Below are 17,279 nucleotides of genomic sequence, written 5' to 3' on the forward strand. Positions count from 1 at the left end.
GCACCAGGTGGGGGCTCCTGATCTCTATCCTCGTGCCTTGGTTCTGTCCTTCCACTCTCACACCTGGCCTGCCACAAAGCCTCCCTGCCCCAGCTGCATGTTGAGTCAGGAGCTGTCTTGCTGGGGGGGGTGTAGGATGTGTTGGGGCGGCTGTGGAACCCTCTTCAGAGAGCTTGTCCGCCTTTGGTGTCCCTCTGCCCACCTAACTCTCACCTGCCGCTCCGAGGGGCCGCAGCGCGCACATCGCCACACCCCAGGAACCTATGGGGGCTAAACCATGCGGAGGGTCACCTCCCGGTGAATGAGGGGGATGTGCCCAAGTAGTGCCGACGTCCCCTGGTGCAGTGGGCACATGAGAACAACTTGTTTCGGCCCTGAAGGCAGCTAATGGAAGCAGGTGCTGCAGAGGGCTGAGAGCTTGGAGGAATATCAAAAAAACCCAAGTCACAAGTCACTCACTGCATCTTGAGCCATCATCAGTCATCTTAACCCTGGCCTGGCACTAAGAAAAAAAGTATTAAAAGGAACCTTTAGTTCCTCTGAGCTCCTTTGGTGACTGCTGTGATCACATTCAATTATCCTACAGCAAGTGAGCACTGGCTACTCATTACAACAGCACAGTAGTTCTCAAACTTTGGGGTTTTAGGGAGCCTGGATGCTTTTAAAAGCCGAAATACTCCTCCCCAAGAGTGTTTGTGGGGGGTATAGCTAACACTATTCAGTGTTGGAAAGTAAAATGTCAGTATTTACTATGAAGAGTTACAACCTTGTGGAATATCCTTTAAAAAGTCCTGAGAACTCCCAGGGGTCTCTGGATGTGCCTTGAGAATCACTGCTGTGACGTGTTGTCTGTTTGAACGTCCCTTCTCCCAAAAGTATGAGCAGGGACTATGTCGGGTTTCTTTACTGCTTCAGGGACAGGCAGGTTTAGCAGAAAGCCTTAAGGTCAAGACATCTGGGTTTGAATCCTGCCAGGGTCATGCTGTTATTATAGCCAAATCACTTTCACCAATAGATTTCCCCAGGAAATAAAATAAGAGAACTGCCTTTCAGGTCTATGTATCTTTCTACTACTACGACTACTACTACTACTACTACTACTACTACTATTACTATTACTACAACTACTACTATTACTACTACTGCTGCTGCTGCTGCTGCTGCTACTGCTACTACTACAACTATTACTACTACTACTACTACTGCTACTACTACTACTATTACTACTACTGCTGCTGCTGCTGCTACTACTACAACTATTACTACTACTACTATCACTACTGCTACTACTATTACTACTACCACCACCGCTACTACTACTATTACTACTACTACTATTTTATACACACACACACACACACTCACACAGAAATACACACTCACTCACACATACACACACATAATCATGGAATAGAGAAGCTCATTCTGTGGATTGTCTTCTTCCAGGTCCTATATTATTCACTTCAGGCTGACCTTTTTACTCTTATCATGTCTCTTTCTGTGCATTTTAAAAAACGTTAGGCTCATGCTCAAGGAGTACATAACAGCAGCAGAGGGAAATTGGGATTGTTGCAATGCGAGGGTTCTATCTTAATGTTTTTCAGTTGACTTGCTCCTCCTGTTTGCGTTCTCTACTCCCCCTTTTTCCCCCCAAGGATAAGTCAGAACCATCAGATGCCTTTGGAACAAAGACTTTTATTTTAAAAAATAAGTTACAAATAGAACTTTCTCCAACGAGCTCTCTCCGTTCCTTCTGTGGATCTATTAACCAAGACCCAAGGTCTTGCGGTAACCCTAACTTTACAATACTGTTCATACCCCAGGCTGTATTTTAAAGCAAACAGCTCGGGTCCCGTGGCCCACGCTAGTGTATACACCATACACATATAAAGCTATTGTAAATAAAACATTTTCATCAAGACCAACATATATAGATAGATAGATAGATATTTATATACATATATTTTCCATCCAGCTAACAATGAAAGTCATCTTTAGTCAAAACAGTCAAAAGTGATGCCATGCTAACATTTAAACTACAGCACTCTGGATACACAGGTCAACTTTATACTTCAAATAGACGATAAAAATATATTTAACTTTCAAATACAATGTATTAAGGTACACTGATAACCAGAAAATAAAAAAAGTCTTCAGTCTTAAATACAATACATCATATAAAATATACACTGAACTCTGGAGCTCTCTCTCACGGCATCTTTGTTCTCAGGGTGATGTCTCCAACAGCGCATGGAGGCTTTGCTGAACGCAAAACTTTCCTTTTCCAGGTTGGACGCCGGCCGCATACATAGGTTCTGAGAAGAAACAAACAGATGACTTTGTAGGAACGGATCCATCCAACTGGAAGCTTGTTTCCCTTTCTTTTGTGCCCTGTGAAAGTCAAGCAAAGAAGTTCGACAAGATGTTTTCAGGGATGGGACCCCCAGGTCATTTGGCATTCTGCTCCAAGGCAGAGTACTCTGCTTCTGATACTCTGGAGGCATCTATGAGTTTGGTGAGACCGGTTTTGGCCGAGTACTTGAAGATGAAGGCTTTCATCAGCTCATACCGGTAGTTTCGGTTAATGAAGCTGTAGAGTACCGGGTTGACACAGCAGTGCACCAGGGACAGACACTGAGTGACATGGAGGGCTGTGTAGAGGAAGTTTTCCAGCTGACAGTTGAAGGGAATAAAGTGGAGGAAGGAGAAGATGTCTAGAAGCACCACGGCGTGATAGGGTAACCAGCAGATGAGGAAGACGATGACGTAGGAGAAGATGATCTTCTGGTTGCTGTGTTTCTCCTGGTCCCCCGAGGCCGAGATGGCTCTGGCCAGCAGGAAATAGAAGACGGCGATGATGGAGAAAGGGATGATGAAGCCCAGGACCACGGAGAGCAGCTCCATGCCCAGCAGCCACTCCTTGATGCTGTGCTCCGGGTAGATGGAGCGGCAGTAGGTCTCGTTATTGGCGGCCGAGGTGACGGTCTTCAGGTAGTAGGCGTCCGGCAGGGAGACACAGATGGCCAGGAGCCACACGAAAATACAGATGAGCCGGCGGACGACCTTCTTCTTTTGGCAGCTGGTGTTGGTGAAATAGGTCACGGAGAGATAGCGGTCCACGCTCATGCAGGTCAGGAAGAAGATACTGCCAAAAAGGTTGATGGAGAAGATGAGGTGAGCGATCTTGCAGGTGAGCTCCCCCATGGGCCACTGGTTGTGCTGGACCAGAGAGACCACCCAGATGGGAATGGTGACAACCACACACAGATCGGCGATGGCCAGATTTAAGATGTACAGGTGAGTCTCGTAACCCGTCGTCTTGGCCTGGAGATTCACCCAGACCACCACTGAGTTGGCGATCATCCCGACTACAAAGATGAAAATATAAAAGATGGAGAGGGTATACAACAGGACATTTCGGCCTGTCGCGCTAGGGCACATGACGGTGTCCACGGTGATGCAATCTCCGCTGGTGCATGTCCAGTTGATGTCTGTGAAATTCCCTGGTTCTGAGTAATCAAAGGAGAAGGAATCCATGACTGGTGAAGACTCAACTAAATGACCTGCGAGAGGAAAAAAAAAACACTGATTAGGAGTTATTGACATCAGTAACTTGCTCCTCTAGCTCCCCCATCCAGATGCTCTGGTACGTGGCTGGTCTTATGTAAAATTATTACAGAATCTCAGCATTGCAAGGAACCTCATGTACTCCTCCTTGGAGCCAATCAAGAACGCCTTCTCTTATATCCCCAACAAAGGGTCGTCCAATGTCTCTGTGAAGACTTCTGGTGACATGGAATCCATTATTGCTTTCAAGCTCTGTGAGCATAAGCAGGGTGTTTGGCTTCTCAGGGCCTCAGTTTACTCATATGTAAAAATGAGGGGGTTGGACTAGACGGCCTCTAAGTAAGATCCCTTTCAGCGATCAAACTATGGCTGTATGACCTATAACTATTCAAAGTAACCTGTGCCCTTTCTAGGATTCTCTATTTCAAAGTACTCTTTCCATAGAGCAAAACTCTTCTCTGCAGCTTCCACACATAGAGATGAAAGGGACGACATAGTGGGGTCATTTAGTTTAACTTTTCCATTTTACAGATAAGGAAACTGAAGCCAAAGTGCACTCGGTAAGTGGGCAATAGAGCCAGGATTCTGAATTTTGCTTTGCCTTCTCTCACTGAATAATCCTGCTTCTTCAACCTAATTAAATCAACATTTATTAAGCACTTGCCAATAAAAAGAGAAAAGAAGTAGGAAATAGTCCTTACTCTCATGGGGGGTTACATTTGTTTCAGGAATTTCAGAGAATTAATTAACAATCATTCATTAACTGTAGGCTACCTCCCAGATACTATGCTGGGGGGGGGGGGGCGGGGAGAAGGAAGGAAGGAAAGAGGAAAGGAAGGGAAGAAGGAAAGAAGGAAGGGAGGGAGGAAGGTAGGGAAGAAGGAAGGAAGGAAGGAAGGAAGGAAGGAAGGAAGGGAGAGAGGAAGAGAAAGAGGAAAAGAATGGAGGAAGGGACAGAAGAGAGAGAGAGAGAGAGAGAGAGAGAGAGAGAGAGAGAGAGAGAGAGAGAGAGATAGATATCCCTGGTCTCAAAAATTACATTCTAATGTATCCAGGAAATTTTTGAGAATCAGTCAACAAGGAAATACTAAGCACCTAGGCTGGGATATAATAAAGACTCAAAAAAAAAAAAAAAAGAACAGTTTAGTCCCTTCAAGGACTAAATTTATTTAAAAAATAAAGCAAGGTCCAAAGACTTATTTAACCTTGCTTTACAAATAGAAGGGGGACAGATAGCAGGCAAGTTAAAGCTGGGCTAAATGAACACTATACTTAACTGGCCTAAATTCATCTATTCTCCAAAAAAAGAAACAGTCACTTGCTGTGTGAAGTTTTTCATCATCATCATCATTATTATCATTATTATTATTATTATTATTGCTATAGAGTATGCTTATGACCTCATCCGGTTGGCTGTGATCCCCGGGTATGAAATCAGTGAGCGTCGGTGGGCCAAGGAGCTGTCAGCCCCCCCTCCCCTCTCAATCTCCCCCCAGCTCCTACCACACAGATGATGACGTGGTCTCTCTGCATAGGAGACCCTTTGGAGCTATCTCATCTGCATCTTGGAGGAGGGGAGCAGCCTTACTCAGGATCGTGGCTGTAGGCTCCCAAGAACAATCCTGAAAGATTCTAGCCCGGATTCACATTAAATAAAAAAATACAAGTGAAGGCTCCAGCCTTGTATTCCCCATCCACATGGATGCCCAAGTCCCAGGCTCTGGGCCACCCTCAGTTTCTAATTAGGAAGAATCTAGGAAAAATGCTCAAAATGTAAGGAATGGTGAGAAGCCTTCCTTCTTGGTGCCCATATCTGACGTTGGGGAGAAATGAGGGATTTGAGGAAACCCTCCTGTTAGCCAGCTGCTGTCTGGGGTAGAGAGTCTTCCGCCGTCGCTTCATTTAAACAGTTGTTTTAACGACAAAGCATACAGAGGCTTAAATATGACACCTGTGAACAATCAGACAGTCACAGATCTAAAGGGGGCCTTGGAAACCATGGACTCCAAACCTCTCAATTTACAGATGAAACGCAAAAAGGGAAGGGGACTTTTTTCCCAAGGTCACCATGAGCCAGATTCCGAACTCAGAACTTTCTAACATAGAAGGGAGCTGTTTATTTTCTTAACTGCTTTCTTGTAAAGCATCTGATTGTCGATCTACATGGAACTCTGGCACAAGGTCTGGATCACAGTTACTCATTCTCTTCAGTTGTGTCCAGTTGTTCTCCATGACCCCATTGGGGGTTTTCTTGGCAGAGACACTGGAGTGGTTGGCCAATTCCTTTTCCAGCTCATTTTACAGAGAAGGAAACTGAGGCAAAGAGGGTGAAATGACTTGCTCAGGGTCCCACAACCAGGGAGGCCACATTTAAACACAGGATGATGAGTGCTCTGTGGCGCCGTTAGTGGCCCTCTCTCTGCTCTGCTGCCTAAATTCAAATTTTATCCAGAAACTCAGTTTCTTTATTTGTAAAAAGAAGAAGTTGGAATCAGTGGCCTCCAATCTATGACCCCATGACTCAAGTTCAGCCATTGTTCCAAAAGACGTCTTCAGAGCTAAACTTATTAAGTCTCCCTAGGAAGATTAAGCAACCCTGGCACCTGGTTTGCCAACAGGGTCATTATCATTACCTTGGATGATATCTAGTCCCATCCCTTTATTTTCCTGAGGGAGAAATTGAGGTCCAGGAAGAATCAGTGAGATCCAAGCAGGGAGTGCTGTGATATGCAATCAGGAAAGAAGACATCTTAATGCCTTTTTCTTTTTTAAATAATTATCTTGGAAAGGCTCGTTTCTGCATTTACTCCCCCCTCTCTCCCTCTCTGACATCCCTAATTTTGGGTTGCTGCCAGCTCTCTCTGGTCTTAAACCCCAGGGCACTGGGGGAGAAGGGACTCGGAGAACTGAGAAGTAATTGTTTCGTATTCTGCTTCTGCCCTCTGGGCAATGTTAATTTGATTTGGTAAATCACTGAATTCTGTGCCAAAAAAAATTATTTATGATGACAAGGAACACTTCCCTGCCCCCTCCTTTGCCTTTCCCTACTTCAGCCTGGCTCTCTCCTCATTAAGTATCTCCTGACACAGTGGGGAGTCAGGCAGCGGGGTGCTGGGCCTGTTACAGGGCAGGAGGACAGTTCCCCAGAGCTCCACCAGGTCTGGAGGCTATTATCGCTCCCACCAGTGGCCTGAGTGAGCCCATGGACGGGCTCCTTTCAGGCTGCCCGGCAAGGTAGAGGGAGGAAAGAAGGGAGGGAGAGAGGGAAAAGAAGGGCAAGGGGGGAGGGAGGAGGGGAATCAGGAGGAGGAGGATAGAGACCTAAATAAAGAGCCGAGTAATCAGATCTCCCGCTCTCCTGTGCATTTCAAATGAATGTCATCCAATATTTGAGCCTCTCATCCCGGGGATCGCTATAAGATTCCTTTTGGAAAGAAATTAAAAGCTGCCCTCAAAAAGCAAATTGATTTTAATAATAGCAAGTCTCTCTTTCAAAAGAACAGACCCGTTATACCCAGAGCATCCTTGACATGGCAAGAGAAGGCCTGAATTTCCCAAACGTCCCCATAGGATCTTTTAAATCGCAATTCAAAATCGCTATCTTTTTTAAAAAATATATATTATAATTAAAACCATTCTGGCTTTTGAATGCAGTGAGGAAGCAACTACAGAGGAAGTACTTGTGCAAACACATGCACATGCACACACACACACTCTCTCTTTCACAAACACACTCACGACACAGAATCTGCCCTCAAGTAGAGCAATCTATTAGAATACAAGCTTAGCTTCCTGGGGCTTCAGTTCCCTCATCTGTAATAGGAGAAAATGGTATTAAAGAGACTCCACCAGATGGAGCAGTGGAGAAAGTGGGGGGCTTGGAAGCAGGAGCCCTGTATTCAAACCTTGCTTTATATCTTGCTCCCATGTTATTCTGAGAAGTGCCTTAAGCCTCTTCTGGTCTCCCTTTCCTCTTCTCTATAATGAGGAAAACATAAGAACATCTACTTCCCAAGGCCCTGGTGAGGATCAAATGAGGCCCTATTTACAAAGTGCTTTCTAAGCCTTGCAGCACTTTGTAAATATGAGATGTGATTGCTAAGGTGGAGGAGAAATGGTTTGGGAGTCAGGGGACCTGGATTCAAATCCCAGCGAAGTCACTGGTTTTTGGATGAGTTGCTTAATGTCTCTCCCAGAGGCCAGATTAGAAGACTTTTAAAGCCCTTTTTAACTAGGATCCCGAGAACTGGGTCAGTCTCCATTAAGCTTGGGGATAAGTGACCACTTCCTGAATACCTCATGCTTTCTGAAGACTCTAATATACATTATGTTTTGTTATTAAAAAGCCCATTTGTAGAGAAAGACTGAGACAGAGAGGGAAGAAAGGCAGAAAGAGACAGGTAGAGACAGAAAAAAATGGAGAACGAGAAATGGAGAGAGACAGAGAGAGAGAAAGAGAGAAAGAGAGAAAGAGAGAGAGAGAGAGAGAGAGAGGGGGGGGGGGGCAGAGAGGCCAAAACAGAGACAGAGGGAACTAGTCAGGCAGAGGACTTTCGGGATCTTCCTATTCATACTGGAAGGAACAATGAATCGATCCACTCCGGAGTTGAGGTCTCTTCAGCCAGCATAGGCCTGGAGAGCAGGTCAGATCACCCTCTGCTGGAAGAAAGCAGTAATTCACTGCCCACTGGCCTCTTACTGGGGGTAGGGACTTGTCCGGCCAAAAGCATCCAGCCCGTGCCCCTGCACATCTGCAGGCTCTTGGGTCATTTGTCGCCCACACCAAGGGAAGAGCAAGGGAGGAAGAGCTCCGTCCTAGCAGGCAGGATGAAAGGCTTCTCTGCCTTGGAAGCTCCAAATGGGGGTAAGGAAGGGGTGAGAACCCAGGCTTTTTCCTTCCCTGAGAGTTTAGAGACTCCCTCAATCCCGCAGTGCAAAAGAGAGGAAAGAGACCCTCACACCTGTCAGGTACAGGAGATGAACTGGGCTTCCTTCCCTGAAACACCTTGGTGACACAATGGAGCATTAGAACAGCATTGGGGCCATGACCAAAAACAAGAGTTGTTGACTTGAGGCATTTCTGTTCCTGGGTCAATCCCTCCTGATCTACCTTTGACAGGGTGAAAGGGAGGCTAGCCTAGTCTTCCCAGATAGGATGGCACCACTCACCGAACTCTAGCCCAGGGATTTCAACCTTTTATGGACTTCGGGCCTCTTAGGTGTCTGGTGAAACTTGTGGACCCTTTTCTCATAAGAGTGTTTTAAAATGCATAAAATACTTAAGATTAAAAAGAAAACCAATCATATTAAAATTCAGTTATTTTTTCAAATCCATGAGTCCCAGATTAATAACCCTTGCTCTAGCCCTAATCCTGGGTCTTTCCAATGACCTCCAAGCTGGCAAATCTACAGCTAGAAACCTAAGATACCAAGAACACAGGAACCAGAGCTAGAAGAGATGCAGAGGTCAGCAAATCCAACCCACACGTTAGAAACTAAGCACCCCCCCCCAACAGGAATCCCCTTACCCAAAGAAACATGGAGAGAAAGTGGCCAAGCTTCAGGATCCTAAATTTAGAGCTTCCAGGGAACTTTGAGGTGATCTAGTCCAGCCTTCCTCATTAACAAGGCCCAGGGACCTCCCTCATAAAGAGTTGAAATTAAGACCCAGGTTTAAATACTTTGGATATGAAGAGAAGGAGAACATTGTCCATCTCTGCTATAGAGACTTCCCAGGATGGAGTGTCTGTCCTTCCAGAGATCTCAACTGGTTCCAAACACATTGGGTGGGAAGACGAGTGATACCCCCAGCTGAAGGACCCCATACCCTTCGATGGGCACTCCCAAAGGCCAAACACTTAACTCCAAAACCCACACACAAATGGCAATCTCCTCCTCTGCTCCATGTGGTTCGATGAGGCGGGGAGATGCTAGGAGAGAGCCCTAGATTTGAAACCAAGAGGTTAAGGGGGGGACTCCCCATTCCTCTAATCACCTGAGTGACTTGGGCAAGCTAGTTCTCCCTTAGGGGCCTCTGGGTCCCTCATCTGTCGAATGAGAGCTTGAATGAATGTAGAAATTACTTTGGTAAACAAAGACACAAGAAGCTAGATTTGCTGATAGACTAAAGCTGTTTGAAGGCAGGGGAGCATTTCATTTATCTGTTTATCTCCAGTGCCCAGCACAAAACCTGGCGCTCATAAATGATTAATAAACTGGTGGTGAATTGATTGTATCTCTACCTCCTGAATGCAGCCTGGAGCAGGTGGTTAATAAATGATTGTTGATGAACTATTGGGCTAGAGAATCTAAATGTTCCTTGCAGTTTGAGCAGGTGGGAAAAACACGTGCAGGCCCCCAGAATCCTTCCAGGAATAAGTGCAGACTTTCTGCAGGAGAGAATTTTAGTATGTAAACAGAAAGGCTAAAGGCTCCGAGGGCCATGTGCTCTGGCAAACGCCACAGGTGCAGGAGGATGGCTTCTCCTCTGTGACCTTGCCCTGCCTGGCCCATCCCCATCAACCTTGCTCGTCTCCCCAAGCACGCCCCCCCCCCGCCCCCCGGGCTGTTCTGTTACCAAAGAGAGTCACTTGTCCTTTGTCTCGGGGCTAGTAAGTGTCAAAGGCAGACCTTGAACCTGAGCTCTTCCTGCCTGGGGAAATGACTTCCTCTCCACCACGTAATTATTAGGAGGCCTTGCCTCGAATAAAGCCAAATATACCTCTCGGCAAACCCTCTCCTTCCTCTTTCTTCCACCCCTCACCTATTACTCCCAACTCTGCCTTCTGGGGCCAGGCAGAGTAAATTAATCCCTAAATCCTCCTATGGCTCCACGTTGCCTAAGACATAAGCAGAGACCTTTTAGCTTTGAATTTTTAAACGTTTACAAGCTTTCCAATGAGCCACCATCAATCGGTCCATTTTTTGAAATCCCCAATTGTAATCAAAGGAGCTAATATTCGTAAAGCGCTTAGCACACAGGGCCTGGCATTTAATAAACATTTGTTGCCTTCCCTTTCTCTGTCTCTCCCCGAGTTCAGGTCTGGGAGCTAGTAGGTACTTAATAATTGCACGCTCTGGAAGGAATAACTTGTCAAGGAGCCAGGATCCGGGGCCAGCCTCCAGATTTCCCAAACCTGCTTGAGATCCATGCCCTGGCCTAGAAGGTGCAATCGGGCAGCCTCGGCCATCTGCTCCCGCAGCCCAAGCAGGGACAAGTGGCCTGTTTCCTTCCCCAGCCAACAAAGCAGCCCTCCCACTGCATTCAGGAATGACCCAGGGTGAGCTTGTTTCATGCAAATCAGAGGCTGCCCGGGGACCACAGGGGCATAAATAAACCTTGACCCCTATTCACACAGAGCCAGCACACCCTCCTCTCCCCAGGGCTTTAGGCACATTTCCCACAAACCTAGAGAGGATGCTAGGGCTGCATCCCCCTGCCCCACCCCCGGTCCTTGGCCAGAGCATCATGCGATGAACACTCAGAAACCTGATCCCAGTCTATTGTGCTCAGATGCCCCCCACACTGCAGACGTGGAGGGCTGGTGGAAGGAGGGGGATCTAGCTAGATCTGACAGCACTGAAAAGAAAGACTGCTGTCTACACTGGCAAGCCAGCTAGGGGATTAATCCCCCCACAGATTAGCCCAGAGCTGGAAAAGGTATTTTCTTAGCTCAGCCCTTTCCCCGGGGCACCCTCCAGAGCTGGAATACCCATTCTTTTTGCTTATCCAGACCCTCAGTGCCTAGCACAATGCCTGGCACATAGTAAGTGCTTAATAAACAGTCTAGTGACTATTGACTTTTATGTTATCACTCAAGCAGGGCTCAGAGAGGTAGAAAGGGACCTCAGAGGCAACGTGCTCTAATTGAGGGCACTCCAGGAGGGGAGAAGTGCTTGTTCAAGGGCACCTAAGCTGTAAGAAAAAGACACCGAATTGGAATTCAGGCTCTCTGTTAACATCCTCTTCCCAGTGTAAACACCGCCTGTCACAAGAACCCTCAGGAGCGGCGTTTGGGTGCAAGAGCAGGGGAGGAGGCCGACTCAGAGCCAGCCACCTGGCTCCACTTCCTTATCAGTCAGTGTCTTCTTACCCCACCGTGGTTTACAGCTTCTGGGAGCCCTTGGCAACCCCAACTCCACCCAGTTAAGAACCTTTCACCAAAGCTTTGGGCCTCTCTTCCCTTCCTAACTGGGGTCAACAAAGAGCCATTTCCTATAAAACGTAGGTGTAAGAGTATTCATTCTGCAATTCACTGTGGGAAGTCGTTTTGGTATCCAGATAGTAGCAACTGGTTAATTGAGAAGTCCTTCTAACTTCTGCCTTTCAGGTAACAAAGGCATCAAACATTCCCAGCTTAACCCATTTTGCGAAGCCAGGAAACTTTGCTCCTCCCTCCCCCCTTCCCCATTTTTTTATGCTTAAAAAGAGAAAGTATGTATCCTCGGGCTATATTTTTTCTGCCCTCTAAAATCCTTATTATAGAAACAGTCTTTGTCTTCTCAGTTATACCATTGAACCAACATACACTTTAATCACAGTCTTAAAAAAAACAATCTTGTACAAAAGAATGAAAACACGTTTCTTAGGGGTCCAGTCTAAAAGTTTACTGGCGCTGAGAGTGGAAGGAACTAGGAAAGCCAGGTTGTCCACCCCCACCCACCCCATACCCCCAGAGGGAGGAGGAGACTTCCCTGGAGGGACCCAGACAGTATTTGAACCCAGCTCCTATGGAGGGACGCTTCCACGACTGCTGGACATTTCTTTCAACAACAATTACTTCAGGGTTAGAAATTGTTACTACAGTCACTCGGGCAAACCCTCAGAAAGAGATCTCTGTCTCTGCAGGGCCAGTCTCCGAAGCCTCCCAGAGCCATTTGCACTAGTTTCCCCAGAGGCTAGCTGGAAACAGGAGCCTCCCTCCCCTCCCAGCTTCCAATTGTCACACAAAACCCAACTGTTCCTGATTAGGGAGGGACTCGGCATCCAGCGAGCCCCAAGCTCTCTCCTCTCCCTCCCAAAGTTGGGCTTGCTTAGTAGACCCTAATACCTTGTCATGTCTCTGAGGGCTGTTGCAAATAGGGGCTCCAGCTCAGCTGGCCATTGGTGGCTGAGCCAGGTACACCCTGCTCTCTGGAATGGTGTGAGTGTGAGTGTGTGTGTATAAGTGTGTGTGTGTGTGTGTATAAGTGTGTGTGTGTGTGTGTGTGTGTGTAAGTGTGTGTGTGTGTAAGTGTGTGTGTGTGTGTGTGTTTCAAGGTAAGAACGAATCTGTTTTTTATCAGTTTGGCAGCAAAATACAGGGATTGCTCCATTTCCTGGTGCCTTTTTTTTTTTTTTTTTTTTTTTTGGCTCTTGGTCTCCAAGGCAGCTGCCTCAGCATCATACCCATACAATAGCGGTCCTGTCCACACAACTGAGTATTTATTTACAGGGGGAGAAATAAAAGGGTTAAGTTGTTTCAAAGACAGATACCCCCTACTCCCCTCACCCCGCCCCTCGCCCGCCCCCCACCAGACTCCTGCTTTGGGAGAGGGGAGAAAACCCCTGCAGCCACTTCTTTAAGTCTGGGCCAACAGGAGGGGAGTTGATCCCTGGCTCTGCTGCAGAAAAGTGATCAGTGAAGCCCAACAAGCCGGCTCCTTCCTCCCTTTTCTAGGCAAGCCTATTTGATCTCGGCATTTTCGGGGAATAAAGGCGACACAAAGACATCCACTGCACTTTTAGAAAAGAAAAAACCAAAGTTAGCCGGACTCTCTCCGCAAGGTTGAAGAAAAGAACTTTCAGGCTCTGTCACCGCAGCAAATATCATCAAAGGGCTATAAAGTTAGTGAATGAGGCCCTCTCCCCCTTCTTAAAACCTAATTATCCTGTTGCGAGCCATGAATGGGGAGGGGTCGGGGGGAAGGACCCTTTTTACAGCTCCTCATTCTCCCCCTTTTATTGCCCACCCATCCCTGACCTTCATTTCAGACGCCGGCCTCCCCAGCATCCCTGGCCTAGCTGGGGCGCACAGACTTGGAGAGGGCCGGCTCTGCTTCCACTCTCCACACAAATCGTTTTAATGCGTTTACAGCCCGGGCCAGACAGGCCAGAAGAAAAGGGTAACCAGTCAAAACAGAGGCAGTCAAGAAATGGGCCGGGGGTGGGGCCGCTGGTTCTGGCCATCCCCACTTAAAGCTTCTCCGAAGCGCAAGCTCTGAATTCAAATAGATTCTAGCCCCCCGGAAGCCTTGAATGCAGGTCTCAGAGGGTCCGTAAATCACTGGGTGCTTGCTAAGTATGGGGCAATTGGAGGACCTGAATTCAAATCCCACCTCCGCCGCTTACCAGCTGGGCGATCCCGGGCTGGTGACTCACCTCGGTGGGCCTCGATTTCCACCGATGTAAAATGTTGGGTGGAGCAGCCTCCGGCCACCGAGGTCCGTCCCTTGCGGGGAAGGAGGCTCCCACTGAGCCCCGACTCCCGGCGACTTGACCGCCAGCGGGCTCGTTCCCCTGCGTGAAAGCGGCCAGCGCCCGGGAGTTGCGGGAGGGAGCCGGACGGGCAGGCTCGCTGCGAGCCCGGGCACCCTTGGGTCCCAGAGCGGGCTGGAGCCGCCGGAGCCCCCGGGGGCCTCCCTCCGCTCGGGAGTCAGAGCCCACCTTGGCAGCCCCGGCGGCGGCGGCGGGCACGCCCGGCAAAGAGCGGAACAAAGAGGGGGAGAGAACTTGGCGGAGTCCGCGGGCCCCCGGGGGCTGCGGGGAGGTCCCCGCCGGGCGCCGGAGCCGGGGCAGGGGCGGGGGGCGCGCACGGGGAAGGGGCTTCCTCTCCAGGCTCGGGCCGGAGGCGGGGTAGGGCCGCTCCGAGGGGCGGGGGCGGCAGCCGGAGCACGCGAGCCGCGCCAGAGCCCGTCGGAGCGGGGAGCGGAGCGTCCGGGTCCCTCGCCTGCCCCGCCGCCTCGGGGTGCTCCGGGCCCCCGCGGGCGAGCGCGGAGGGGACCAGAAGCCGAGCCTTACCTGGGAGGCGCAGGCGGCTGGGGCCGGGCTGGGCTGTCCGTCCTCCGGCTTGTGACCCGGCTGCTGGGCAGCTCCAAGAGACTGAGGCTCGGCCGGCCGGCCGCCTCTTTATACAGCTCGCGCCGCCCGCCCTCCTTCCTCCGCGGGAGGGAGCACAGCACCTCCCGCCGGCCGCTCCGCAGATCGCCGCCGAGTGCTCGGGCTCACACACCGCGACCCACCAGCGCGCGCACTCCCGGGCGCCCAGACACGCGCACACATGCGCGCGTGCCCAGCCAGGCGTGTGCGCACACCCCCAGGCCCGTCCATGACACGGGCGGCGGTGCACGCGCACGGACCCACGTGCCAGGGAACACCCCGGCCCCCCGCCCAGACCCACGGCTCCCCTCTCGGAGCTCCCCGCTGGTGCAGCTTCGGGAGGAGGGGCTTGGCTCCCTGGGGTCCCTGCGCGCTCCGGGCCTGGGGTCCCAGAAATGACAGGGCTCAGAGACCGTCCGGCGCGGCCCCTGCCTCTTACAGACGGGGAAACTGAGGCCCAGGGTGGCGAATGGCCTTCCCAGAGTCCTAAGCGGAGTCAATGAACCCCGTCCCCGATTTCAAAAACCTTTCGCCCCGAACTCTGAGGAAACTGAGACCCGGAGTCAGGGAAGCCAAACCCCCAAGCGTCATTCATAGTTTTAGAGCTGGAAGCCCAGTCCCCTCTTTTACAGACCCGGGCTGCCCAGGAGAAGAAGGCTTTAAATCTCGGCGCTAACTCCTGCGCGAAGGCTCTGTGCACTCCGCCACCCTGCTCCGGGATACGTGCCCGCGCACTGACTGGCACATGCGCCCCCACCCTCAGCGCCCAAAGCCTCCGGACTCGGGGCCTGCGGGCTCCCTGCCTGGTCAGCGAACCCTCCAGTTTGCCCGGGCGCGGGGTCTGTCATCCCCTCAGCAAGCAGCCCTCGGGCTCTCCCCCAGCCGCGGCGGCTGATTAATTAGTGTCCCCCCCTTGGGCTCCGGGGCTGGCATTTAGCTTATCTGTACGATCCCATTAAGGTCTATTGAACAACAAAACAAAACTCCCAATTCTTTCCCCGCAGAAGTACCCGTCGGGCTATTTGCAATGAATGGGCGCCGGAGGAAGTGAAGGCCGGCCAAGGGCTTTGGCTGAGGGGGGGCCATTTCCACCGGGCAAAGCCCCCGGAATAAAACGGCAAGTTCACGTTCCCCCGGAGCCGGGCCCGGCCGAGGCGCCCCTCGGTGAGTCTCTCCCCCTTCGGCCCTCCCGGGCTTCCCAGGCCGCGGCGCTCGGAGGGAGTGGGACTGGAAAGCGGATGCCATTGGCCGTCCTTACCCGAGAAGGAACGAGTTTGGGGAGTTATGTCATAACTCCAGAGGGGTTGTTTATTTTGGGAGGAAAAAAGAAAAAAAAAAAAAAAAAGGCAGCTCCAGCCTCCGGAGCCAGAGGCTCCCAGAACCCGTTTTAAAAGGAGGCCAGGCCCCCAGGCCACGTGGTGTGGAGTTAAAGACCCGGCCGGGCTGCTCCTTAAAGGCCGGGCTTCCCTGGGGCTTCCCCCTGGGGATTGGCAGGTTTGGGTTTTCCCTTTTCCGGTTTTTCTCCCCTGGGGGTCTGGCCTTAACCACTCTGCCCTTGCCTAATAACTTGCAGAAAGTGTTGTGCGCATCTACACTAGCTGGCTGCCGCTGTATGTTCGCCACAAGATCTTTTCCCAGTCCTTCCTTCACTCTATGGGATATTTACTTCTCTGCATCCTCCGTCTCTCCCTGTGGGCTGTAAGTTTCTTGAGGGGAGGGCCCAAGCCGGGGTGCTATTTGTAGCCCCATCACAACAGCCCGCACATAGTAGGTGCTCAATAAATCCTCGCTCAAGGGATTCATCAAGAAGCATTTATTAAACATCCACTGTTTACCCCTAAAGCAACAGCTCCTGGCTTTTGTGGATTGATTGGATGAAATGGAGAATTCTATTGGGTGAGTTCCCGGTGTTTAACTCACAAATGGCAGCGATGGGTTGTGACTGGCGCCATTTGTCAGACAGCCCAGACCACTGAGGTCCTTGGTCCATCTGAGCATTCAGTCACTGAACTAGTGCCGGGAATACAAATAACCAAAAATGAAACGGGTGCCTGATTTCAAGCAGCACCTGTTCCATTGGGGGAAATGTAGAACCCTACATACACTTGGAGTAAAGAAAACCTGGGTTCAAATGAGACCACTTCATCGCTCAGCCTCAGTTTCTTCATCTGTAAAATGGATCTATAAATAGCTTCTCCCTCACTGGAGTGGAGTGAGGCTTTGTGAGATTCACAGCTATATAAATGTGACCTGCTGTATGTCTGAGAGGTATTAAGTTATAAAATGAGGCGTTTATGTTGGAAAGAGTAACATCGGAAAGACTTTGTAACCTGATCATTTAAGCCACTGAATCTCCATAAACTATCCCTGGAGAAAATATTCATTTCTTCATCTGAACAGAAGATAATTTGTGCAGGGCCTACTTCCTAGGCCAAACCATGGGCTTCGAATAAGAAAATATCTTTCTGTGCAGTCACTGGAAACTTTGAACTAAGAGCACAGATCGAGAGCTGGAAAGGAACTTTGTGACCATGACCATCCTCTCATTTTAGACATGACCAAAAGGAGGCTGGGAGAGGGTGTTGTCCAGGCTACCACAGAACTGAGAAGTGTCAGAGGGGGAGGACTGGAAACC

The 17,279-nt window shown here is 49.8% G+C and overlaps 1 protein-coding gene across 1 annotated transcript; it reads right to left on the bottom strand.

Moving 5' to 3' along the window:
- Positions 1–1,675: 1,675 nt before the first annotated feature.
- ACKR3 (atypical chemokine receptor 3) lies at positions 1,676–14,759 on the bottom strand. Its single transcript, XM_031968249.1, has 2 exons — positions 14,567–14,759; positions 1,676–3,563 (listed from the first exon to the last, which is right to left on the bottom strand). The coding sequence occupies exon 2, from the start codon at positions 3,535–3,537 to the stop codon at positions 2,449–2,451; it is 1,089 nt and encodes a 362-aa protein (XP_031824109.1). The 5' UTR covers positions 3,538–3,563; positions 14,567–14,759; the 3' UTR covers positions 1,676–2,448.
- Between the last annotated feature and the right edge of the window lie 2,520 nt (positions 14,760–17,279).

The sequence above is a fragment of the Sarcophilus harrisii genome, chromosome 4, assembly GCF_902635505.1.
Source record: "Sarcophilus harrisii chromosome 4, mSarHar1.11, whole genome shotgun sequence".
NCBI classification, from domain to species: domain Eukaryota; kingdom Metazoa; phylum Chordata; class Mammalia; order Dasyuromorphia; family Dasyuridae; genus Sarcophilus; species Sarcophilus harrisii.

What these genes read in the sequence shown, in the direction of transcription:
- ACKR3 (XM_031968249.1), bottom strand. Translation starts at nt 3,537, where the DNA reads ATGGATTCCTTCTCCTTTGATTACTCAGAACCAGGGAATTTCACAGAC.